We start from the raw sequence: 27,362 nt of genomic DNA, 5'->3' as shown, positions 1-27,362 counted from the left end.
GACTTGGCAAGTCTTAAGTCTAATCTGGCATATATATAATATATATATTAGATATATATATATATATTATATATATATATATATATCTATATATATATTAATATATATATATATATATATATATATCATATATATATATAATATATATATATCAGCGTGGAGGTGGACCATTGGAAACGTTGTAATTCATTTCAATTCTTTATTTCCTACGTTTCGTAATGTCATTATTACATCTTCAGGGAATCTGTTAAACAATAAATAAAATTACTTTAAATTACTTTAAAATTACTTTAAAAATTACTCTAAAATTCAACATTTATAAATTACAAAACCCAATTAAAAAATAAAAAAACATACAAAAACGAAAACAAAAAGACCAAAGACCGCTAACCTACCTTATGCCGAGAAGGCAAGAGACAGAATGACAATGCATAAATAAAAGTTAGCTCAGGTACATTGTGTGGAGGAGGTCTTGGGTATTTAACTGGGGAACCAGTTGTTTAATAAATAATGACTAGGATAGGCAGTTCATATGCATTGCTTGCTTGGCCTATGATTCGGAAAAGGCTTCTTTCTATGTATATTTTACAATTTTTTTAATGGTTTTCTTATATTAGAATGTTCGGGATTGGAGAGCCTACAGCCAGTACGGAAACTTAATCCCCGATGAGAGTCGATTCTGACCCGCAGTAACCTCCTCGTGGATCCGACATATGTCCCAGTGTTACAATTAGAGGATTAAGTTTCCGTACTGGCTGTAGGCTCTCCAATCCCGAACATTCTAATATAAGAAAACCACCTTTCAAAAATAGTAAAATATACATAGAAAGAAGCCATTTACGAATCATAGGCCAAGCAAGCTATGCATATGAACTGCCTATCCTAGAGTCATTATTTATTAGACAACTGGTTCCCCAGTTAAATACCCAGACCTCCTCCACACAACTGTACCTGAGCTAACTTTTATTTATGTATTGTCATTCTGTCTCTTGCCTTCTCGGCATAAAGTAGGTTAGCGGTCTTTGGTCCTTTTTTTTCGTTTCTGTATGTTTTTTAATTGTGTTGTAATTTATAAATGTTGAATTTGAGAGTAATTTTTAAAAGTAATTTTTAAGTAATTTTTAAAATAATTTTATTTATTGTTTAACAGATTCCCTGAAGATGTAATAATGATATTCCGAAACGTAGGAAATAAAGAACTGAAATGAATTACAACGTTTCCAATGGTCCACCTTTACGCTGATGTGTCTACTGGCCGTCGCCTCCTCTGTCTCCTGATATATATATATCTATATATATATATATATATATATATATATATATATATATATATATATATATATATATATATATATATATATATATGTATGTATGTATATATATATATATAGATATATTTATATATACGTATCTATATATATATATATATATATATATATATATATATATATATATATATATATATATTTTATATATATCGAGGATTTAGCACTGTTGATTCACTTAAATAAGACTGTTGGGAATATATGGCATCTGCCTGGATATAGATGTTCAGTGAACAAGGCAAAAAAGATATCTTGACTTAGTAACCCATGGGAAACGAGTACGAGGATGACGCATCTGGAGATTAGCCTTGATAAATAGCCTGGTCTGATGGATAGATGATAGGTGTAAATTGCCAAATGTTAGTAAGACTCGGTTGTAATTTATCAGAAAAGGAGTGTTCTTGCTTGTGGTAATGCTGCTGTGGTCCAAATATTAGTAAGACTCGGTTGTAATTTATCAGAAAAGGAGTGTTCTTGCTTGTGGTAATGCTGCTGTGGTCCAAATATTAGTAAGACTCGGTTGTAATTTATCAGAAAAGGAGTGTTCTTGCTTGTGGTGATGCTGCTGTGGTCCAAATATTAGTAAGACTCGGTTGTAATTTATCAGAAAAGGAGTGTTCTTGCTTGTGGTAATGCTGCTGTGGTCCAAATATTAGTAAGACTCGGTTGTAATTTATCAGAAAGGGGTCTTTTTTTTTTTTTTTTTTTTTTTTTTTTTTTTGGTGGTAATACTGTAGTCCAAATTTATCAGAAAAGGAGTGTTCTTGCTTGTGGTAATGCTGCTGTGGTCCAAATATTAGTAAGACTCGGTTGTAATTTATCAGAAAAGGAGTGTTCTTGCTTGTGGTAATGCTGCTGTGGTCCAAATATTAGTAAGACTCGGTTGTAATTTATCAGAAAAGGAGTGTTCTTGCTTGTGGTGATGCTGCTGTGGTCCAAATATTAGTAAGACTCGGTTGTGTTTATCAGAAAGGGGTCTTTTTTTTTTTTTTTTTTTTTTTTTTTTTTTTTGGTGGTAATACTGTAGTCCAAATTTATCAGAAAAGGAGTGTTCTTGCTTGTGGTAATTAATGTTGCTGTGGTCCAAATATTAGTAAGACTCGGTTGTAATTTATCAGAAAGGGGGCTTTTTTTGTTGTTGTGGTAATGCTGTAGTCCAAGTTTCTTCGCATTTTACGGACAACACGCCAAAACATTTCACGAGTATGAGCGAACGTTCTGAGGTCAGAAAGAATGTTATTCACCTGGTCATGAAGTTCCAAAGAAACAAGGTAAAGTGACCCTTCCCTTTCTTGTGAGCTGCAAAATGCAGATGGGAAACTGCCTGTACGTGCCGGAACTGGAGGAGTGAGGAAAAAACAGAAAAAGAAAAAATCTAGATCCAATTCTTGCTTGGACGGAGGTCGTACTGCATGAGGAGAGAGAGAGAGAGAGAGAGAGAGAGAGAGAGAGGGAGAGCGAGAGAGAGACCGGGGGTGGGGGACGGGGAGGGGCCCCCGGAAGAGAAAGAAAGAGAGAGACCCCCGGGAGAGAGAAAAGCAGAACAGAGAGAGAGAGGAGAGAAGGAAAAACAAGCCCCCCCCGAGAGAGAGAGCAAAGGGGGGGGAAGAGAGAGAGAGAGAGAGATTGAAAACGAGAACAGAAAGAGGAGAGGGGGAGAGAGAGAGAGACCCGAGGAGAGGAGAGGAGAGAGGGTGGGGAAGAAGAAGGAAAGGAGAGAGAGCGAGAGCAGAACAGAGAGAAGAGAGAGAAGGGAAAGGAAAAACAAGAAGGAGAGAGAAGGGGGGGAGGAGGGGAGGGGGGGAGGGGAGAGGGAGGATGGAGAGAAAAGAGAAAGAAGGGAGAGGGGAGAGGGGAGAGAAAAAGAAGAGGAAAAAGAGGGAGAGGGGAGAGAGGTGGGGAAAGAGGGTGAGAAAGAGAAAGAGAGAGGGAGAGAGAAAGGAGAACAGTTACAAGGATTAGTCTGTCTCAAAGACTTGATAGTCCATCCTAAGAGGAGACATCGTGTGCTTACTTATGTCTAGGAGTAGGTTCCACTGTTCATTCACAGTGTCCTATAATGATTTTGTGTAGCTTTCTTTCAAACTCTTCCACCACACTGTTGCTGCTTCCAACTTCTGTTGGCTGTTTATTCTATGTGTCACATATCTTGTATGTGAAGAGTTCCTACCGCGGGATGTGTTGATCTCTTCAGTTCTAGTTTCCATCCATTATTTTTTGGTTTTTTTTTTCTGGTTAGAGAGAGAGAGAGAGAGAGATCTATGCCCATTTCTCTAATCTCTGTACTGATGTGACGATTTCTATCCGTTGACAGGCAGTTAGGGCCCTGCTAGGCACACAAAGACAGGGGCATCTATGCCCCAGTTTCAACCATTTTCTTTTTTATTTGTTTATCTTTGTTTATCTTTGTTGTCGGCAACATTGAGTAGATTTACCCGTCTAGGTCCCTTTCTTCTGACGTATTTTATGAGACCAACCTTACCTCAATAACGCAAGGGGGGATAATTTAAATTTATATGATAGTTTTAAGTGCATTTGATTGGTCCTGAAAAACTTGAAGTTGAATCTGTGCGAATTCCTTGTAAGCAGATCGATAGGGGCGTATTATTTTTTATTCTACTTTTATTATTTTCTTACCTTAGGAATATTTTCACGACTCCAACTAAAGGATCAGTTCGTCAGTCTGTCTGTTGTCGTTGATGTGGTATTGTTCGAGCATTCTTACCATTGCGTATGGCTTATGGATTCCCTCATACGCGCGTATGCAAACAGAAAAATAATGTCTCGGGAATAAAAAAGATTAAATATAAATAATCCTAAAAGTTTATGACGTTCCAGCATAGAAAAAAAAATTACCTTCTTTTATTCAGTGGAAACGCCCCCAATAAACTTTTCATCTTGTATTTATAAAATATCACGTAAACAAAAAAATACAAAAATTTCCGATGAGAGGTCTTGGAACGCTGCTGCTGCTTCGGTAATTGGATTTTTTTTTTTTTTTTTTTTTTTTTGTGTGTGGGGGGGGGGGGTTGGGAATGGAGGGCTTTTTCGGAATGGCGATATTTTTTTTTTATTTTTTTCTTTTTCCCAAAATTTCAAAAATCCCTCCCCCCCAGATTATTTTCGTTTTGATTTCATCTTTCCATGCCTCTCACACACACACACACACACACACACACAAACAACGTATTCCACCTTTGAAAACCGCATGAATGGGGTATACATGTGAATGACCCAGCCCAGCGTATTGACGTAGTAAGTTACACGATTAATCGCTCGTGAATTTCTTTTAATTTCATTAACTACGTAAAGAGGCGTTTACGCTGAGAATTTTTTTAATTTAGTTTTTTTTCGGGTGTATGTGGGGAGGAGGACGTGCTGTGATAAAATGGGCGTGTTTTTATTTGATAGTGATTTCGAATCCAGCTTATATAAGAGAGAAGAGAGACGACGAGACAGAGACCGAGTATGAGGAGAGACAGTGGGAGGAAGAGATGAGCGAAGAGGAGAGAGAGAGAGAGTACTTAATATACTATTTTTATGCTAGAAACGAATGCCAGGTACGTTACGTCTTACGTGTAAATTACGCCACATAATACGTTATCCAGAGAGAAACAATTATATATGTATATATATATATATATATATATATATATATATATATATATATACATTATATAATTCTTTCTCTCTGGATAGTGCATATATATACTATATATATATATATATATATATATATATATATATATATATATATATATATATATATATAATTCTTTCTCTCTGGTTAACATTTATAATGCTAATTTAAAAAACACGTATGGACGTAACGTACCTGGCATTCGTTCTTGCATAAAAAATAGTCTGCTTGATATTTCCCCCATGCAGTTCACACGCTTTAAGGCTGTTTTCGACGCGTGCATTCTTTGCAATGCACTGCATATATTTATATTCTAATTTCTGAAAATCTCTTCTTGGTGACTGTTTCACTACATTATAAATTGCATATCCCCCCCCCCCCCCCCCACCCCCCCCCCCCCTCATCATACTTTCCCCCTTAAGCACGGGTTTATTTATCTCTTCTTTATTTCATTTTTCTTGGAGTAATAAAAAAATATCGTAAGAAAAATGTCTAGACTTGGTATCACAAATACAAACTGTGCGTCCTCCAAAATAACGTGTGATGGTAAAAGTGTGACGTGGCTGTGGTTATGTCTAAGTTTAATGGCCTTCTCTCTCCCTCTCTCTCTCTCCTCTCTCATCCTCTCTCTCTCTCGCTCTCTCTCTCTCTCTCTCTATCCTCTCTCTCTCTCTCTCTCTCCCGACTTTTTCATCCACGGAATATTTGAAGTAAGTATTTGGTCTTACAGTAACGTGGCATCTTTGGGTCCAGGGAAGGTAACATTTATTTATTTATTTATTTTATTTTATTTATTTATTTATTATTTATTTATTCAGTCATTTATTTATTTATTTATTTATTTATTTATTTATTTATTCATTTATTTACTTATTTATTTATTTATTTATTTATTTATTTATTTATTTATTTATTTAATCAGTTTTGTATGCATGTATTTATTCATTTATTTATCGAATTAAGTATGTATGTATTCATTTTTTTATTTAATTATTGAATCATGTATGTATGTATGTAGCTTATTTATTTATTTGTTTTTTTTTTTTATTTATTTGTTATTTTATTTATTTATTTATTTATTTATTAAATTATATATGTATGCATTTATTTATTTACTTATCTATTTATATGTTTATTTATAATATGTATGCATTCATTTATTTATTTATTTATTTATTTATTTATTTATTTATTTATTTATTTATTTATTTATTTATTTAGTATTATATGTTCCTATTTTTTGAAAACCAAAACCATAAATTTTCCTACCACTGGGCCCCTCAACATAAGCAGAAAACTAATCTTCGGGGACAAATAGCATTTAGTATACTCATATATTCGTATCTATAAGAAAATGTTTCGCTAACACAGGTTATCACACGACCAGAGTGAGATCACACGAACGATTTCTCTTCATCTTTTTCCCCTTTGCATTTTTGTGTCCCAAATAGTAAAAAAAAAAAATAATAATAAGTCTCTGCGATATTTACTGAGGGTAATGCAATAAGAGAAGAATAAGTCCTGCGGATGTATAAAATATCGGAAATTGCAGCGTTGCAAGAGATGGAAATGGGATCTTGACACGATTACTTATATTTCTGAGACCACCACCATTGCAAGGAATTGCTTCGATTTTATAGATCATGGTTTTTTTTTAGACCACCACAATTTCAAGGAATTGGTTCGATTTTAAAGACCATGTTTTTTTTTTCTGAGACCACTACCATTGCAAGGAATTGGTTCGATTGTATAAATCATGTTTATTTTATTTTATTTTATTTTTTAGACCACCACCATTACAAGGAATTGGTTCGATTTTATAGATCTTTTTTTTTTTTACCACCGCCATTACAAAGAATTGGTTCGATTTTATAGATCATGGTTTTTATTTATTTATTTATTTATTTATTTTTTGTATGCTATTTCATTCCTCGCAATTTTCCCTCCGTATTTGCAAGCAAGCAAGCATTCGTTCTAATATCCCCGCGAAAAAAAAATGACAATCGCAAGCGTCACGCGTCGGTCGTAATGAAAATTATCACTACGTCTTAAAATAAGCTATTTTTTTCGTACACTAAACGCCCCCCACCCCCACCCCCGTTTCTGCAATCACTCGAGATCGTGTTTCGTGAAGATATCCATTGGTCATCAAACTGTCTACTACTTCATCGTGTGTGACAAATGAGTTATGATTAAGTCTAGTTTCAGAGTAACCCCCCACCCCCCTACACACCCCCTCTCGGTGTTATTGATAACACAGGTGGGGAACTGTGTATACCGTGCCAGAGTGTAAAAATTTGATCAGTTGCATGCTGCGATCGTGCGTGATTCGGGCTCAGTATTCCAAGTCACTGCGTTTGGAAATGTGCAAATTAGATTTATGCCTTGCCTCTGAATGTATGTATTTACGTATTTTCCTGTGTTTTAGTCCAGTAGCTGTTCGGCCGGAGTGTGTTTTCTTGTTATGCATTGATTTTTGCCCCGCTCTGTGACCATTCTTATTATGCCGTCTCCGTCACGAGAAGTTGCAGTTTGACAGAGCTGAAATGAAGCCTGGAATACGATTATTATGCTCGGCAAATGTTCGACAAGTAGAAAGGGTAAGGGTGCTTCCACGCTCAAGTTAAAATATGTCATACACACCTCGGCAACTTGTGGCAGACATGTCACCAATATGTCGTACACACGTCGGCAACTTGTCGCAGACATGTCACCAAGAAGTCATACACACATTGGCAACTTGTTGTAGACATGTCACCGAGATGTCATATACACACGTCGGCAACTTGTGGCAGACATTCACCAACATGTCATACACACGTCGGCAACTTGTCGCAGATGATGTCACCAAGAATGTCAAACACACGTCAGCAACTTGTGGCAGACATATCACCAAGATGTCTTACACACGTCGGCAACTTGTGGCAGACATGTCACCATGAATGTCATACACACATCAGCAACTTGTTGCAGACATGTCACCAACAGGTTGGATACAATTCAACAACCGTAAGTGGAGAACGTAGCTTTGTCAATTGATTGGTAATCATATGAAGCATTACCGATAAGTCGTTAACTTGTATTCAGTCTATTTGCAATGTGTGTGCCATATAAGTTCAAATACCAAGAGGTCGTAGACCCTGTTTGCTATAAGTCGTTGACACACTGTCTCACTGCAGTGTGGGTGTATCATAAGATTCTGTTTTATATATATATATATATATATATATATATATATATATATATATATATATATATATATATATATATATATATTTCTTAGTTGCTTCACACATGTCTCTCTCTGCAAATGTAACTGTCTGATACATCTGCTATTTTAAAAAACAGGCAATATAACCCCCAGCAAACGTCTAGGTACATGTATTCCTTTTTTTAAATCTAGTTAAACTCGTATCTTTTTATCCAAGGTCCTCCAGCAGACTCATTTTTACCCAATATTCCTTCTATGAAATACAATTGGCAGTTTGTTATCGGGCTTCGGCAAAGCCGTTGTTCCCAATCCGAATTGACAATGGATTTGGCCCTACCCTGGCCCCCCCACGCCACATCCCCCCCCTTCACCCCCCCCCCCCCCAACCCCCGGTCCCCGAGCAATTTTAGACGACTCTCACGAAACGAATAAGAAACAGGACACCTCGGCGGTGATTTGTTAGGAAGAAAACGGAGGTGATTTGTTACGAAGAAAACGGATCTTCTTCTCTTTCTCCGAGGTTGCAAAAAGGGCTTCAGTGCAAGTCACTTTTTTTATTGGACGCGCGCTGTTGGGACGTATGTCGTTGATGTCACCTTCATAAAAAGACGGCAGAATATATATGCATAAGTGTATTGTATGTAGAAGCTAGGTACTACGTCGTAACCTCTAGTAAATGGGAATATAATCCACAATGATGTAAACTCCTTAATTAATTATATAAAATTTACTGTACATAAAAAATTCATATTTATATAAACGCAAGAATTTTACATCATTATGGATTATATCCCTATATATATATATATATATATATATATATATATATATTATATATATATATATATATATATATAAGATAGATAGATAGATAGGGATGTATATAGGGATATAATCCGCAAATATATAATCCACAATGATGTAAAATGTAATCAGTGTCTTGTAAAGAAAGGAAAATCTAATGAAAGGATAGTCACGATTTTGTTTACAATATGGGAAAAATCAACATATTTGAAATTATTCGTCTGGCATAAGGCCGTCTCATTCTAAATGCAGTTTTAAAGATATTTAACTAAATTACGTAATAAATATGTTTATAGAATAACGGACGAACCCTTGAAACAAAAAAAGGAAGTTATTGACATTATTGATTTGTGTGTTTGTATAAAATGCTATAATTTAAAAGCAATGATTATAGCAGCGAAGATACCTAACCGATTTAGGTATTAAGACGAATAAGGTGAGGATAAGCAGCCGTCCTTAAGCAGAGACAAAGCAGAAACAAAGCAATATGCAAAGCAACCTTGATGCCGTCTATTTTAAAACCAGCAACCTCCCTTGAACTAAAGTTTTATGAATTACGACTCGTTCCTGCAGACAGATCGACCCAGGTGCTCATCGACAGGTGCTCTCTCTCTCTCTCTCTCTCTCTCTTCTCTCTCTCTCTCTCTCTCTCTCTCTCTCTCTCTCTCTCTCTCTCTCTCTGTGACAGTCTTTTGTATACATATATTTGCATGCACACAGTTATATGGATATGTATTTGTTTGTTTGTACGAGTATGTATGTGTATTTACGTAATGTAACTGGCAGTGTACAGACTGAAAATTGAATAATATTGGAAGCTTCAAATTTGTTACAGCAGCAGAAGTTATATATATATATATATATATATATATATATTATATATATATATACTATATATATATATATATATATATATATATATATATATATATAACAATTTAATTAAACACAAATATAATCAACACAAGTTCCCTCAGTCATCACCGTTCTTTGCACCGTTGCCCGAATTGCAGCCAGTGTACAAAAAAAACAAAAAAAGGTTATCCTGAACTTGGTTTTCCAATCACAACGTAGCAATCAGTGAAACCAAAGCTGACCTAATCTCTCGGTTGAAATTGTGATTGACCCTTCACCTTTATTTCTTATCTCGCCCACTGTGATTGGGAAGTTTTTAAAAGTTTTTTTTTTTTTTTTTTTTTTGTGTAAGAAAATCTGGATATGGAATGTTTTTGGTATATGACTATATTTTATGGGATTCTGTTTTAAGAAAATTGGAATGTTACAGTATATGTTATGACTGGAAATATTTTTTTTACGTGACCTAACCTAACTTGATTTACAGTTGCACTATATTGCAATACAATAATGCAATCACAGCACTGTCATTCAGATGTAATGCCGAGTGATTGCTTAGATTAGCTGTAAATTCTCGTCTTCACCTCAATCACCGTTGCATCTGCGAGGGAGGGGAGGTTGCTGTTACCTTCAATTTGTCTGCTATTTCGATAGCAGGATGATTTAAAGCCTCGAGATTATCCTGTATTTTACTAGGTATATATTTATTTACTTTCTGAATCGACGGCAGTTACGACTATTTTTACCGAATAGCAGACCATTGCTTTGTATCCAAGGCCACTGTTGTTTGCTGGTCAGTGATACGACCATCTTTCTCGTTTTGAGATTCTTGGACCGGAAGTGGTTTTGGCCGATGGCTCAAACCATCCGCAAGTAGATTAGGAGCTAAGTGTTTACTTGAACCCCTCCCCCCCCTCCCCATTCATCCCCACCCCTTAAGAATGGAGGAAGAGAGCAGCACATACATACACACACCCATATATATATATATATATATATAATATATATATATATATATAATATATTATATATATATATAGTATATATATATATATATATATATATGTGCATTAAGCTACAAATGTCCTTTAATATCCAATTCGCTCTACCTCGGAATTCATATATTTTCATATATGTTAACCGAAGGGGATTATTTTTTTTAGTTGATAATAATTTCGTCCTCTCGTGGATTCGAACCAGCGCCCAGAGGAAAAATCAGGACTTCAGTGAGGTTACCGACTCGGCCAGCATGTAGCTCAATGCATGGTTATGTGAATCACGGTGATGTGATAAAAATTCAAAATATATATGTATATATATATATGTGTGTGTGTGTGTGTTTTGTGTGTGCGTGCGTGTTTGCGCGCACGTATTCGTAAATCAAAACGGAAAATCACATGATGACACCGAGTATTGGAGAAACGAAATTAAACCATTTCCATGGTTTGAACTTAGTATTTCTCGAGGAATAGAGTATACTACATTGAACAACGAGCTGACCTCGGAGACGAGCCGTCAAGAATTATTAAAAGAGCAAGTTCGCCGCCTTCTTGACCTTTTGACCCCTTCCTCCACCACCACGAGATACGCATGCGCGGCGCAAATAACAAATTGCGAAACTCTCTCTCTCTCTCTCCTCTCTCTCTCTCTCTCTCTCTCTCTCTCTCAATTTAATATTTTACATTAACCCTATTTTCATTGACAGCAATCGTAGACCGACTTAGACCATATATCTCTATATCTCTCTTTATATTGTCTTTGTTTTTTAATGTTTAGGTGCATGTGTATATGTGTGTATGTTTATGTGTACATGTGTGTGTTTGGGTGTAGGCTGCCAGGTTCACCATACCATCTGTTTAATATAGCGGCCAGAAAATCACGTCATTATTTTTTTTTTCCTTCCACGTTAACCCCATCTGTCATTATCCGGATCAAATCTTGGTCGACGTATGATGATGGCAGATGATGATGATGATGATGATGGTGGTAGGATCGGTTAATTCAATCATCCGGATACCATGTTCGTACCTATTTTTTTTTTCTTTCTTTCTTTCTATGGCGGATCCGAACCTGATGAATTGATTACATTTGCTCGTGTGTGATTATCGTCGAGTCTTGATTACGCTTTAATTTAATATCTTTTCGTCAATACCTGTATTGTGTATTCAGTTACTCTCACAAATTTTGTGAACACAGACAGGAATATAATTTAGATGTCGTAGTTAAGCGGTAGAGCGCTTCGCTTGCGAAGGAAAGATCCGTGGTTCGATACCCACCGCTGACCAGTTGACTCAGTCTTAGATGTTTGGCTGTGTCAAATGAGCTCAGGAATATGGCATGGTCCAAGCAGCGTCATCCTTATAGATGTACTGAAAATTGGATATATTATATATATATAATTATTATATATTATATATACATATATACAATTATATTTTATATTTATATGCTTATATATTAAATATGTATATATTATATATATACATACCTATATACAGTATATATATATATATATATTATATATAGATATATATATATATATATATATATAGTATATATATATATAGATAGAAATAGATAGATAGATAGATTCGTAGATGAATATGTGAATTGGTGAACGAACAAACAATCTTCTGCTATTTTTTGTCCTGCTATATCTTTGTCCAGAGTCCAAATGCGATAGAGCTAAACTCCTTTGTTTATCCTTTGCACAAAGGATCAAGAAAAGGAACCATGGACTATTGTTTGATCAGTGATAGACGCGATTAAAGATGTCCAATCCTTCCGTTTGAGGATTTTTTTTTTTATCCCAAGGTCTAAGTTGATGTTTATTTTGAGTCAAAATCCAGAGACTTACGGGATCAGTGTGGCCTATAACAGTCTTCTGATGCCTTTACTCTTTGTTTATGTTTCGATGAGAGAGAGAGAGAGAGAGAGAGAGAGAGAGAGAGAGAGAGAGAGAGAGAGAGTGTTTATATGTCTGCGAGCTTTCTTGAGTTATTTTCAAAAAATGATAGAGAGGAGAGCGAGAGAGAGAGAGAGAGTAATTTGACAAGATTTATAGAGTTCTATCTTTCGAGCAATTTGAGAAAACTTGCAATCTGGTTAGCAACACACCAAGACGTGCTGGACGGGATGTGGTGAAAGTGATGACCGAAACTCATGACATTTTGACGACTAAAATTTGATGAGTTTATCCTCCTGATGGGGTGATAATTCGCCCTAAAGATAATAATAATTCAGATAGGAGGAATCGCTATCCACTACTGCAATTTCTAATTTACCTGCGGTCTCGAGTATAAAGGATAATGCACTTAATCTGTCCCTTCCTCAGGTTTGATATCCTCATTGCTTTGTTTACCCCTCTTGTGATTATATACCCTTCCTCCTTCCCTTTGTTTCGTATAAGTTGTTTACTTGTTTATTTGTTGTTTATTTGTCTCGTTTTGTGCGTGTGTGAGGTCGTATTGTCTACTAGAGGACCTGTAAATATATAGGTATTTATTCCTTTCATGATTATGTTCATTAATTCGATTTCAGAGTTTTGTATAATAATTGGAAGCTCAAATACTTCTGTGTGTTTTGATGTCTCTATACATTCATGTTAGGTATTTATATTATGTATGTATGTATGTATGTATGTATGTATGTATGTATGTATGTATGTATGTATGTATAAAGAGGGCATGTATCCTTACAATTTAGTGAAACGAACCATTAAACATTTAATATTTTAAAGATAAGCCCCTGGTGTGTGTATTGATTTCAAGAAGCGAATACATCTTATTAGTTATCTGAAGTGATTCCATCTTTTCACTTGTTTTGCTCATAACTTGAATGACTGAATATTAACATGTTAACGAATCTTATTTTTATCTTTTGCAGGTAAGTGAAATCACATTGGCGCTGTGAACAAGATGAACTGATTGAGTGAGTATCTGATTTATATCAATATTCACGAAGGAGCCTCTGGGTGTGTTTAACCAGTGTTGCCAATTGGTATGTGTTTACCCTTCAAACTGGGTATAAGACTTACATAAAACCGTGGAAATAACTGAAATTAGCGTATCTGTATGTAGTATATACTATATATATATATATATAATATATATATATATAGATATATATATATATATATATATATATATATATACATATATATATACATATATACGTATTAGAGCAATGTTATCATTATTGCATTACTATGACAACTAGAATTCATGGAAACAGTTTGTAAATGCATCGGCGTATGTGTAAAGCTCCACTGAATTGGCAACGATGGAACTTTTAACGTTAAGGATACGAAACCACTTCGCATGGAACTGTGATGACGGGATATTGTGCCCTACAAACAGGAAGTTATTATTATGTCTGAGTCACTGGTCAGTAACGGCAATAACAGTTTTAGCAGGCCAGAAGTGGCTTCTGGGAGACGGTTTTTGGGCGCTTATTGGCGGAAGTTAGGACGGGAGGAGAAGGTTCTCTGTGTTGGTAGCGCTTGGCAATCCTAAATCTCCTCCTCCTCCTCTTCTTCTTCTTCTTCTTCTTTGAAAGCTTCTGGCGAACAGTGACCTCATTCTTCTTCTTTGGCTTTGTCCTCTTGATTTTTAGTGGGTAGTAATTGCCAGGGATGTTATGGTGTTCATTTTTATTCTTGTGGCGTTGCTAATTGTTTTCCTCTTGTTTTCATACATATTTATTTATGCTAGTGCCGTTTTCGTTTTTTTTTATATATATATATTATCGACAGGAACGAAAGCATGAACTTGGCTGTTACTTGGAGTATACTTACCCGTGGTTTGGTTCGACATCAAAATTGTCAGGATGAAAAGAAACAAAAAAAATCATCGTAAAGATACGCTGAAAATATTTCCATCCTATTCCTGAGGCGAATGAGGAGCAACTCTCTCTCTCTCTCTCTCCTCTCTCTCTCTCTCTCTCTCGTATGCACTACATAGGCCTACATGAAAAGTGGTTTTGAGTACGAGGAACAAGAAGACTTTCGAAAAAGCCATTATGCAAAGTTGAGTCTAAAACAAGAATCAGAATGTCAGATTCTGCGAGAAACTGGAGAACGCACGAGACCTGTCTTTGTGTGTAGGCCGTTCTCCAAGCCTCTCTAATTAGAGAGACCGAAAGAGTGAGCCTATTTTCGCGAACGCCGCTTAGGCCTAGGGCTATTTACCTGTGCCTCGGAAGCTGCTTAGTGCGATAGGCCTACGAATAATTATGCTGGATCTATAGGCTGCTAATTACCTTGGCTGGCTTACGCTATTGTTGGAGGCATCCCGGGGATACGTTACGAGACGGTGTCACTGCGGATGTACAGAGAGAGAGAGAGAGAGAGAGAGAGAGAGAGAGCATTCCTCGTAAGCAGGATTAGGGGAAAGTAGGGAGAAAGGAAGCAGAGTATTGAAGAAGCAGTGACAAACAGGAGACTATCTATCCTTCGGCTAAATGGTATCCTCGACAACAGGACCTTAATCCTGTGTGTGTGTGTGTGTGTGTTTGTGTGTGTATGTGTGTGCGTGTTTGTGGACTCAGAAGATCCGTTTGTGTTGAAGATGGATTCTGGATATTTCAAACCTCTCACCTCACCTGTCCAAGCTCAAAGTCAGTCTCTGTAGATATATATTGGCTTGGTCATTCCATGTGAAATCGTCTCTTCTGTCTTGCAACAAAATACGAGTTGATTGTTCTTCCATCAATGATTTACGCTTAAAATTGAATAGCTTCCGAGTAATTTTAAACTTGAGACGAGAAAAAGTCATTTGGCGCTGAATAATAACCTTTTTAGATTTGACTGAAAATCAATACGAGATTTTGTTGTAGCCTTTTTTTTTTTTTGTTGACATGAAAGAAGCGAATGAAATGTCGTGTTGAGTTGTTTAATTCGTATTTCTTTATTGTTGAAGGTCACGGGCGATTACGTTCGTCCAAAGTTGACGTTTGATTTGTTTTGTTTGGGGGGGGGGGGGGGGGGGGGGGGGGAGGGGGGGGGGGGGGGGGGGGGGGGGGTGGGGGGGGGGGGGGGTTGCTAAAACAAATCACAGCTGAATAATACATCCGTTCGTGTTGTAAATTCAATCAAGAGTGTGAGCTTGATATTTCACTTTTGTTCTTCCGATGAATTTCATTCTGTCATTGTTCGTTTCAATCCTTATAAATTTGACTGTGGTGTCTTGGACATCACTTGATCACATATACTGTATTATTCTAAGGTTGATTTTTCAAACTGCTTTTTTAACTTCTCTTCAATAGAATTTATTCAGAATTCGTAGATTGTTGTTACAACGAAATTGCCCATTAGAAAGAAATGAAAAACTTTATATTAATTCTGTATTGAATTTGATAGCGGGTAATCTTACGATATGCCGTTGAATTTTATGCTCGTTGTCGAAAAGGTTAATGTACGTTCTATTCTTATATTGAACCTTTTTTTATGTTCCCCAAAGAGATATACGTATAGTGAATCGAATGATATAATATATATATATATATATATATATATATATATATATATATATATATACATATATATATATATATATGTGTGTGTGTGTATATACATAATATATATAGATATATATATATATATATATATATATATATATTATATATATATATATTACATGTACACTGAATACAATGTGTGGCCTACATTGATAAATTGATGACTTGGCGTACTGTTCAGTTTCTCAGAGAGAGAGAGAGAGAGAGAGAGAGAGAGAGGAGCAGAGAGGAGAGAGATGAGAGAGAAGAGAGAGAGAGGGAATTCCAGTACAATACAATAGCTGAGGTCAGATCAGATAAGCCCTCGTAAGCCCCCTCCACCCTCTTGTAGGGGTTGGCACAAGACGACATCGAGTGGAACTCAAAGAAAAAACATTAATGAAAAATAAAAATATATTTTAAAAAAAGAAACACTTGTGAGGGGAAGGGAAGTGGGAGTTTTAATAGTTTGTTATGAAATGAAGACAAAATATAGTTCATCTCGATGAAAGCCACACACACACACACACACACACACACACACACACACACACACACACACAGAGAGAGAGAGAGAGAGAGTTCTTTGAATAGGATTAAAAGCCTTTTTTGCGCTATGCTGGGTTTTTGTAATGAAACAGGAGAACAAAAGGAAAGAAAGGAGACAGAGAGAGAACAAAAGTTAAGGGAAGAGGGAGAAGAGGAGAAGAGAGAAAGGAGGAGAGGAGAGAGAGAGAGAGGAGGAAGGAAGAGAGGGAAGGAGAGGGAGAGATTCTTTTAATAGGATTTTAATTATTAAAAGTCTTTTTATGCACTTTGAGGTGGTTTTTTGTTTGAAACAAAAAGAGACGCAAGAAGTAAAGGAAAGAGAGAGGAGGAGAGATGGAGATGCGGAGAGAAGGGAGAGGAGAGAGAGGAATTGGGAGAAAGCGACGGATGTGAGTGAGTTCTTTTATGAACTGGAATTGAGCTTTTTTTTTGACAAGAAGAAAATAGCAAAAAAGAAAGACAAAGAAAAACAAAAACGGCAATTGAAAGAAATAGTATCCAAACCAACAAAAACTAAAAAGAGAGAGAGAGCAGAGAGAGGAGAGAGAGAGAGATCTTTAAGATTTTTTTGAAAAAAAAACTTTCTTTTGCTTTATTTTTCGCATGACGAGTGGTCCTAGACAACAAAATGACAGAAACGAAGAGAGAGAGAGAGAGAGAGAGAGAGAGAGAGAGAGAGAGAGAGAGAGAGAACCTGCTAAGCTCGTAACCCTCTTACATTGGCTCTGATCCTCATATAATCCCTGTCGTTGAAAACTTTTAGGACTCAGGGTCAGTTTATTGCGAAAAAGGACCGGGCCGGAGACGCCGAATTTTCTCTCCCCCCCCCCCCCTCACCCCCAACAAGTAGCTTATGCATAGGTCGCCTGCGCCTTTTTTGTGTGCGTCTAGAAAAGCTTATCTCCCTTATTTGTAAAGGAGGCGATATCGCCCCCTTTTTTTTTTATACGAGTATGTACGTTTTTTTTTTTCAAGCCAACTTTTTGCAAATAGCCCCCTCCAGCCAAATTTAGGTGTTTTTGTTTTTTTTTGTGGGTGTTTTTTTTTTTTTCTTATTTTTAAAATTTTTTTTTCTTTTTGTTTTTATTTTTTTTTACACGTATCTAAGGTTTTTTTTTCAATCCAACTTTTTTTTGCAAAATAAAACCCCTCCAGAATTAGTTTTTTTTTTTTTTACTGTTTATTTATTTTTATTTATTTATTTTTTTTTTTATTTTGCTGTTTATTTTTTATTTTTTTTTACACGTATCTAAGGTTGTTTTTTTTTTCAACCTAACTTTTGCATAATAAAAACCCTCCAGAATTTAGGTTTTTTCTGCCTTTATTTTTTTTTTTTTTTCAGGTAAAGACGATTCGCCCCATTTGGTGTTTTTTTTAACACGTAGTGTGTACGTTTTTTTTTTTTTTTTTTTTTTTTTTTTTTTTCAAGCCAACTTTTGCAAAATAGCCCCTTCAGATTTAAGGGGGTTTGTTTTTTTTTATAGGTACGGAGCAGATACATGGCAATAATAATAATTCTCAATATTTTTAAACCCTCGTAGGAAAAACGCGACTGGTATTGACTCGGGTCACGCTGAAAATCTTGAGTATTATTATTATTATTATATTATTATTATTATTAATTATTATTATTATTATTATTATTATGAAAAAAGGACATGACTTACTTTGTCGTCTATAGAGGACTTATTGACTGAGGAGAATAAAAAAAATGTAACACTGGATTGGAGAGGTTTCTGTAGAGGGGCCTCCTGCTGTCTTTTTGGCCCTGCTATCCCCCTCCCCCTCCCCTTCCCTGCTGTCTTTTTGGGCGGTCCACACCCCCCCCTCCCCTCTGCTGTCACTCCTCCCAGCGGGGGGGCCTACGACAGTGTTGGGTAATCGTTCGAGCGAAAATACAGAAGAGAGAGAGAGAGAGAGAGAGAGAGAGAGAAATAATCTTGTAGGTAATAAATGAAGATAGTGATAATAATGAGAACGTAAAATTATAATAATGGCAATGAATTCTTCGATGATGTTAGTGTACAATACTTATATATATAATATATGATAGTATATATATATATATATATATATATATTATATAAATATATATATATATATATATATATATATGTATCAATAATATACATATATATATATATACATATACATGCCATACATACATACACACAATGCTACATTGTGGATTTCCTCGCTATTTTAGTTTTATTTAAATAAAAATAATAACTAAGAGCGCGCAACATCACGATATAAGAAGAAGGACTCGCCACTGGAATTCAGTCCCTCAGCAGTCATCGCTTGATAATGTCCTGTGGATCAGGAAGAAACGTCGCGCTGGGAGAGAGAGAGAGAGAGAGGAGAGGAGAGAGAGAGAGAGAGAGAGAATTGTATAAGCAATAATAAATCAAATGACTCAACCGAATTTTACCATGCCCTTTGGTGCGTTGCTCACCAATCTAAGCAACAACGAGAAAGCCGTCCATCAGAAGATGAGAAGACTCCTTCTACAAGATTATTAGTGCTGAACGCAGCAGTCCCCCCCCCCCCCCCCCCCCCCCACCATTAAAAAAAAAAACAATAATAAAAATAATAATAATATCGCTTTTTACACAGATACAAACGGATAATCAGTTATAATTATATCAGTAATACTCAAGTGGTCACGTGATACGCCTAGTTTTGATATAGAGAAAGGAAGCTATAACATTTAATAATAATAAATAATAATAATGGCTGTACCTACGGCTATCCAGTGTAATTATAGTCTTCTTTATTCGTTCTTCTTAATATATCTCCTTTTCATCAATGCTACTGCCCTTAGAGAAAGACTCTTCCCTTATAATAATAATAATAATAATAATAATAATAATAATAATAATAATAATAATAATAATAATAATAATAATAATAATAATGAATTGGGAAAAGCTCTCTATCGCGAGAGTATATCAATGTTCTATGAGGGTCCACAATAATAAAAAAATAAAAATAAAAGAAATAAAAAAGAATAAAAAAATGCTAGTTCGTGTATAATTTAAAAACCTTTTACAAAGCTTTCGAACCCTTCCCATGGTTTCATCTTTGACGGAGGGTTCGAAAGCTATGTAAAGGGTTTCTAAATTATACACGAATTAGCATTTTTTTTTTTACTGTGGACCTCTTAGAATAATAATAATAATAATAATAAAAATAAAATAATAAATAATATAATAATCATTTCCAAAAATAATATAAGAATAATAATAACCCCAATTTGCGGTGAAAAAAGGACACAAGGCCAATACGCCAGTACGGAAACCGAACAAAAAAAATGAAACCCAAAGTACCTTTTTTTTTTCTCATCTCCAGAAACATGAGTCATCCTTGCGATGAGGAGCATCCATTATGATGGAAATGTGCCCACGCTGTTGTATATATTTGTGCCCCCATTACCCCGCCTTCCCCCCCCCCCCCCCACCTCCTCCTCCTCCTCCTCCTCTACCCTTTTCCACCCTTACGCACCACCTCTTAAATTCACCAAAGCTTTTGGGGATACGTATGAAGTTCTGACTGGATGTAAGGTACATCGAGAACGAGTGAGTACTAATCCATAAATACCGTATAATCTTCTATTTTGATGGTCTGCATCTTGACAGAGTACTAATATTTCACGTTATATCGTTCTTTTTCTCTTTTTCTCCATCTCTTGTCATATAGAAGCAACCCACGCAAGTTGATTAACGACCAGGTTTGTGTTGTACGGCTCAGGTCAGCAGATGCGCTTTGAGATTGGGTCGCGCCAACGTCTGTTCTTCCGCGGATTCGGGGATCGAACGCTGGTCTTTTAATTTGCAAGCAGAGCAGGATTATCTCTTGCCTACAAGAGAGAGAGAGAGAGAGAGAGATAGAGAGAGAGAGAGAGAATATTTTGTACCATCGATGGAAGGAACGATTCGGAAATACTACATGACTCCAATTCGAAAGTGTTTTCGAAGTATAGTATTGCCGTTTGAATACAGAGAACATGACCATATATGCTCATTCCTCTTTCATCCATGTTACCTATCAGCTAAAAATTAAATAAATAAGTAAATAAATAAAAATAAATAAAAACATAAAAAATAAACTATTTACTGGCTTCGTTGGCTCTCGTCCAGGCCTCACAGTTTACCGTGTGATTTTTCGATGCGCAGAATACTGACAGTCATAGAAAAATAAGTCTTTGATATGAGTTTATCTAACCGTAATTTGAAAATCTCGACTCAGACTCAGTCTTCAATTGTTACTGGACAACTTCTGTCGTTGTATTTATTTTTCCCGTTGCAATGGCTGTTATAGTTGTTGGTTGAGGTTGTTATTTTATTTTTTTTGTTTTTTTTTTTTTTTTTTTTTTTTTTTTTTTTCTTGAATATCGCCGTCGCCTTTATCTCAGTGACCGTAGCAATATGTGAGGTTACAGTAGCAATTTGTGAGGTTACTGTGGCAATTTGTGAGGTTACTGTAACAATATGTGAGGTTACTGTGGCAATATGTGAGGTTACCGTAGCAATATGTGAGGTTACCGTAGCAATATGTGAGATTACTGTAGCAATATGTGAGGTTACCGTAGCAATTTGTGACGGAGGAATCTTGAGGCACCTACAGCGTTCACCCAGAGTTCCTGTGACGTGCGAGAGTCGGATTGAAGGTGAATCGCAAATTGGCCATGAAATCTTGAAATGGGGGATGGGGGCTGGAAGGGGAAAGGGGAACGGGGAACGAGACCCACGCCCCCTGACACCTCGAAAATATTCCCCAGCTCCACTGGGGCACGCCTGTTTCTCCGGCGCGCGGACGAGACATCTTGAATTCATTAGTGTCCCCTTGAATAAAGACTTGCGGAGTCGCGTATGACGATCGTTCTAGCATTCCGAGGTCAGTTGGAACTTTTGCTTGTTTGTTGTTGAGGTTTTTGATGTTGGATGAGAATAGGGAGTTTTTTTATTTTTTTTTTAACAGATATCCTTTTTTAACCAGATATCCTCTTTTTTCTTTTTTTTCTTTTTTTACAGATAACCCTCTCTTTTTTATTTTTTTACCAGATATCCTTTATATATATATATATATATAGTATATATATATATATTATATATATATATATATATATATTTATTTATTATATCCTCTTCTGGTGTCAGGAGGTGAAATTGCAGAATGACTAATAATTATGCGTAAGTTTTTGCAATTATAGTCATTTTAATTCATTCCTCTATATAACTGTGCTTTCTAGTTTGTCAAAAGGTTAAAATGCAGGTAGCTAATAATTCTTACCAGTAATGAAATAAAGGAAAGCCCTGTATCTTTCTTTTATTTTGAGAAATATTTTTAGTATGATGGAGATAACTAAAACTGAGAAAATATAAATATAATGGTAATTTTATTCTATAAATAATAAGAAACATTTCTTTTGTCGAAAATGTATTTATACAGCATTGCTTTTATTATAAACCTAAAAATAGAATTATTTCTTTTTTGTTGTCATAAATACTTTATTAGTTATTGCCAAAACTTGGATTTTTTTATTATACGCCTAATAACCTAAATATTTATTTTTCGTTCGCATAGCTACTTTATGAGTTATTGCCAAAACTTGAGTATCGCCCCTCCCTTCCTCACCCCCCACCCCCCTGAGGAACGGGCACCCACCTCCAATTTGTCGCCAGAAGTCTGAATACGCCTTTTCCACACACCACATGTTTACATTTCTCCAATGTATGGCCCGTGTTTATTTTCCTCTCACGCGTGACTGCCAACACTGCTAATCTAGTCCCTCCCCCCAACCCCCTACGGCCCACCTTATTTGACAGGTGGCGTCAGAGCGTGACTGATTATTGGTGCCACAAAGCAGGTGATGGACAGTCTGAATCGTTCTTATTAACTCCAAAAAAAACGTCCACTGCTTTCTGTTAGGACTTGTCATTTCCTTTGCTTCTTTCTTCCTTACACACACGTAAGGACTGATAGACAGACAGACAGACAGACAGACAGACGGGCAGAAAGCGCTGAAGAGTACACACACACACACACGTGATGCATTTAAATGCCGGCGCACCAATATGCATACTGGACAACAACAGCAACAACAAGTTAAAAAATGTACCGAAGTTTCTTCAGCGCAATAGAGTTCTCTGCACAGCGTATAATTACTGTATGAAACTCTCAAATTCTCAGGCACAGCCCACGAAGCTCCCAGCCCGGGGCCCATGAAACTTTCAGCTACAGCCCGGTGGTGGCCTGTGTTGTTGGCACTTATATAGAGATGCCAGAAGCACGAAAGTTTCTGCAGCACATTTGAGTTCTCTGTACAGCGTATAATGCTGTATGAAACTCTCAGGCACAGCCCACGAATCTCTCAGCCCGGGGCCCATGAAGCTTATAGAGGTGCCAGACGCATGAGCATGGCTTACTTTAACCGTAAATGAAATAAAAACTACTGAGGCTACAGGGCTAGAATTTGGTATGTTTGATGATTGGTGTGCGGATGACCACCATACCAATTTTCACACACACACACAAGTACTATATCTTACTTTAACCAGACCACTGAGCTGATTAACAGCTCTGCTAGGGACTTGGTCCACATTATATACTATATATATTAATATATACGATATATATATATTAATATATATATATATATTATTATATATATTATTATATAAGATATACTATATATATTACATATATGATAATATTGATATATATATATAGTATATATATATGTGTGTGTGTTGTGTGTGTGTTATGTACTGCTGCACATTTGCTGATGTATTTGCCTAACTGGCACCCACTAAAATCAAAAAGAAAATTACTCGAGAAGAAGACAAATTACCCCCACATGTGTTTAATACGGAAATGATGATAGCGAAGCCGATTCGCTTAAAATGGAGAGATGCGCGTGTGCAGATAAACGTATCGGTTTTATGATCCTTGAGACCCTTTTCCTCTCCATCAAAAAAAAAAAAGAGAGAGTCATTGAAAAAAGAAATTAAAAAGTTTATTTAGATGGAAATTACGACGTCGCGGAGAAAGGGGGAGGGAAAGTTATTTATATTTTTTTATTTACTTTTTTTTAATCTTTCAGTTTTCCGTCTGCATGAAATGCGTACTGGAGGGGAACCACCCATAGCTATATGTCAACCTCCCCCGTTACCCATACCTTTCCCACCCCCATGCCCCTGTACGTCACAACCCGTTTCCCCCATCCCGTACCCAGTGTCAACTCCCCCAATTACATCAATCCTACCCCTCTCCTACTGAATGGGAACCCGTACCCCCATCCCATACTACATATCAACCTCCCCTCCCCTTCCCCCTCCACAGCCTCTAGCATGTCAGACTTTTCAAGGGGGGCTGGAAGGGGGAAGGGGGCGGCAGACTGGTGACAGTCGGCATATGGGGCGAATTACTGTCAGCCATTTATTTCGGAGATGCCTCGTAGTGGGTTTTAAGCTACCATGAACTGTGAGATATCGTCGGACATGCGTGGCACGGAGTGGATTTGAATGTAGGGGTTTATTGTAGGGGGGGGGGGGGGGGGGGGGGGGGGGGGGGGGGGGGGGGGTGGGGGGGGGGGTGGGTTGGCGCTTGAGTTAAAACCGCAGCCAAAACTGAAAACGACTGCGTTGAAAAAACAAATGGAGAGAGAGAGAGAGAGAGAGAGAGAGAGAGAGAGAGAGAGAGAGAGAGAGAGAGAGAGAGTTAGCCAGGTAATTACAGTGTTGTTCTTTACTTCCATATATTAAGCAATAAACAATCATGTAGACCCATACAGAGAGAGAGAGAGAGAGAGAGAGAGAGAGAGAGAGAGAGAGAGAGAATATTTTAGCCAGGTGACTACTACAGTAGTGTCGCCTCTTCTGAGAGTCTGTTAAGCTGGTAAAATACTTTCTTCATAAATTCGGTTAAGAAGAATACTCATAAGGAAGGAGAGAGAGAGAGAGAGAGAGAGAGAGAGAGAGAGAGAGAGAGAAAACTCAAAAGAATGTGTTAGACAGGTAATTATTCGCAGTATTTTTTCTTCACTGAGTCAATTAAGATGGTCATTGGCTATTTTTTTCATTTATTAATGAATAACAGTGTGAGAGAGAGAGAGAGAGAGAGAGAGAGAGAGAGAGAGAGAGAGAGAATAGGGACGTGAAAATAAGAAAAGTCATTTAGACAGATATACAGACACGTAGATTTAAAGTCAGGGAATATAATTTTTGTTCTTCATTTTTCAATCCATGCCTATAGGTGAATATGTATGTTTATAGGCTGAATCCGAGGTAGGAATACTATTTGAATCGGTGTATGTCCCAGAGGAAGACTGAATTTGGTGTAAGTTTTAGATTAGATCGTCAATATTAAACTGGCGTTGTGAGTGTCAAGGTCTTTCACACTTCTTATGCACACTAATGATATTCGTTATTATGTGTGTGTGTGAGACTTTTCCATGTAAGTTGGGTTAGAAAGTCTTGCATTACTCTGCAGTCAGTAAACAATATAATCGAGAACTCTCACTTTATTACAATTGTCATGGTAACTTCTAATTTTTTACCCAATGTTAAGTAAACGAAAACCAGGATGTCGGTATAAACACAAGACGAACCCGGCTAATACATACTTTCCCTGACAATCTTTTTTCCACGTTCCCCATCCTCAGATCACCTCATTTTTAATGCGCCCTCCCCCCTGCCCCGTCTCGTCCGCCCTTGGGTGATGGCCACTTCAAAGGACCTCGGCAAACCGCCCAGGAACTTCGTATCGGCCCCAGCGGACCGTTTTATTAGATTTTTTGTGGGGGGGCCTAACCAGCTGCCTGCTGCTGTCTTTGTACCGGCCGGGTTTGACTTGTAATGTACGCGTCTCAAACTGGCACCATGTCTTTAAATACCGTTTTCTTTTCACCCACCCCGTTTTCTGTTTGCTCAGAGGCTCGCGAAACTTGTGATAAAAGAAAGATCTGATGTTTGAAGAGTTCATTGCAGGAGACACGCCTTCGTCTTCGTCCGAAGTTCGTCGTCGTCGCTAGTCGCATTTGGTAAGTTGATTTGCAGCGACGTGTCGCTGCTATCATGCGATAGCGCGGAGATTAGGAGTTCTCGAATAACCTCCGATATTTGCGAGTCGATAAGATCGACAGAGAGAGAGGGAGATGGATGAGGAAGGGGGGGCGTTGGTTAAGGCGAGAAGCTCCTGCATCTGACTTGTATCACTTTCCACAGAGGTTTGTTTGAGACTTCGTTTGCAAAAGGAAGTTTATAGTTCTTCGGCAGAAGTCGCTGCTTGAACTCAGTTGGCTAATAATAATTCAGCTTCATTCCAATTAACGAACTTAGACGAAAGGAACCTCTGAAGGCCTTTGGTCGGCTTCCACTCTCTCTGTCTCAAGTTTCACTACAACTCGCTGTGACGCAACTTTCTCTCAGAGAAAGCACCTTTAATGTGCTTTTGGTGACCTATAGTCTCATTATCATCATTTGGGTTGTGGCTACTCACTTTCATACTGAAGAGTTGAAATAAAAGTATATATATCCATAACAATTGATATTACTAAGTTTGACCTGTATTTGTCCACCAAGTTTGACCCTAAAACATCAAAGGTCATAATTTAATATTTTCAAGTTTGACCCTTAGACGTCAAGCTCATGTTGACATATATTTTTTAAAGTTTGACCTGTAATGTGTCAAAGCCTTGACCCTTAGACGTCAAGATCATGTTGACATATTTAAAAAAAAAAGTTTGACCTATTAAGTGTCAAAGCCTTGACCCTTAGACGTCAAGGTCATGTTGACATATTTTTAAGTTTGACCTTTAAAGTGTCAAAGCCCATAGTGACAATTTCAGTCGTTTTAACCCTTTGTAGACAGAAACATTGGCGAATTATATTGATAATTATTATTCCTCCGTTACGATGACCTTGTCTGAACTTGAAGGATTTAACTTGAGGTCACCAAACAGGTTTCCATTGTTGTCCAAATTCTTCTAAGTGATTAAGATGAGTTCTGCATAGTTTGGAGGTCTAATATGATATCCTCATTATTATTATTTTTTTTTTTTTTTTGCTCTATCACAGTCCTCCAATTCGACTGGGTGGTATTTATCGTGTGGGGTTCCGGGTTGCATCCTGCCTCCTTAGGAGTCCATCACTTTTCTTACTATGTGCGCCGTTTCTAGGATCACACTCTTCTGCATGATCCTGGAGCTACTTCAGCCTCTAGTTGTTTTTTTCTAGATTCCTTTTCAGGGATGGGATCTTGGGATTGTGCCTAGTGCTCCAATGATTATGGGTACGATTTCCACTGGCATATCCCATATCCTTCTTATTTCTATTTTCAGATCTTGATACTTATCCATTTTTTCTCTCTCTTTCTCTTCAACTCTGGTGTCCCATGGTATTTCGACATCAATGAGTGATACTTTCTTCTTGACTTTGTCAATCAGCGTCACCGTCTGGTCTATTTGCACGTATCACCCTAT

The 27,362-nt window shown here is 36.9% G+C and overlaps 1 protein-coding gene across 1 annotated transcript in view; it reads left to right on the top strand.

The window, feature by feature from the left end:
- The first annotated feature begins 11,790 nt into the window (after positions 1-11,790).
- The window catches only part of LOC135214714 (netrin receptor UNC5A-like), a 105,938-nt gene continuing 90,366 nt past the window's right edge, over positions 11,791-27,362 (top strand). Inside the window, exon 1 of the mRNA XM_064249043.1 lies at positions 11,791-11,821. Within this exon, the coding sequence (XP_064105113.1) occupies positions 11,791-11,821 (31 nt within the window). The remainder of the gene's footprint in view (positions 11,822-27,362) is intronic.

This window comes from Macrobrachium nipponense, chromosome 46 (assembly GCF_015104395.2).
Source record: "Macrobrachium nipponense isolate FS-2020 chromosome 46, ASM1510439v2, whole genome shotgun sequence".
Taxonomy (NCBI): Eukaryota; Metazoa; Arthropoda; class Malacostraca; order Decapoda; family Palaemonidae; genus Macrobrachium; species Macrobrachium nipponense.
This window is presented reverse-complemented; position numbering and strand designations above follow the sequence as displayed.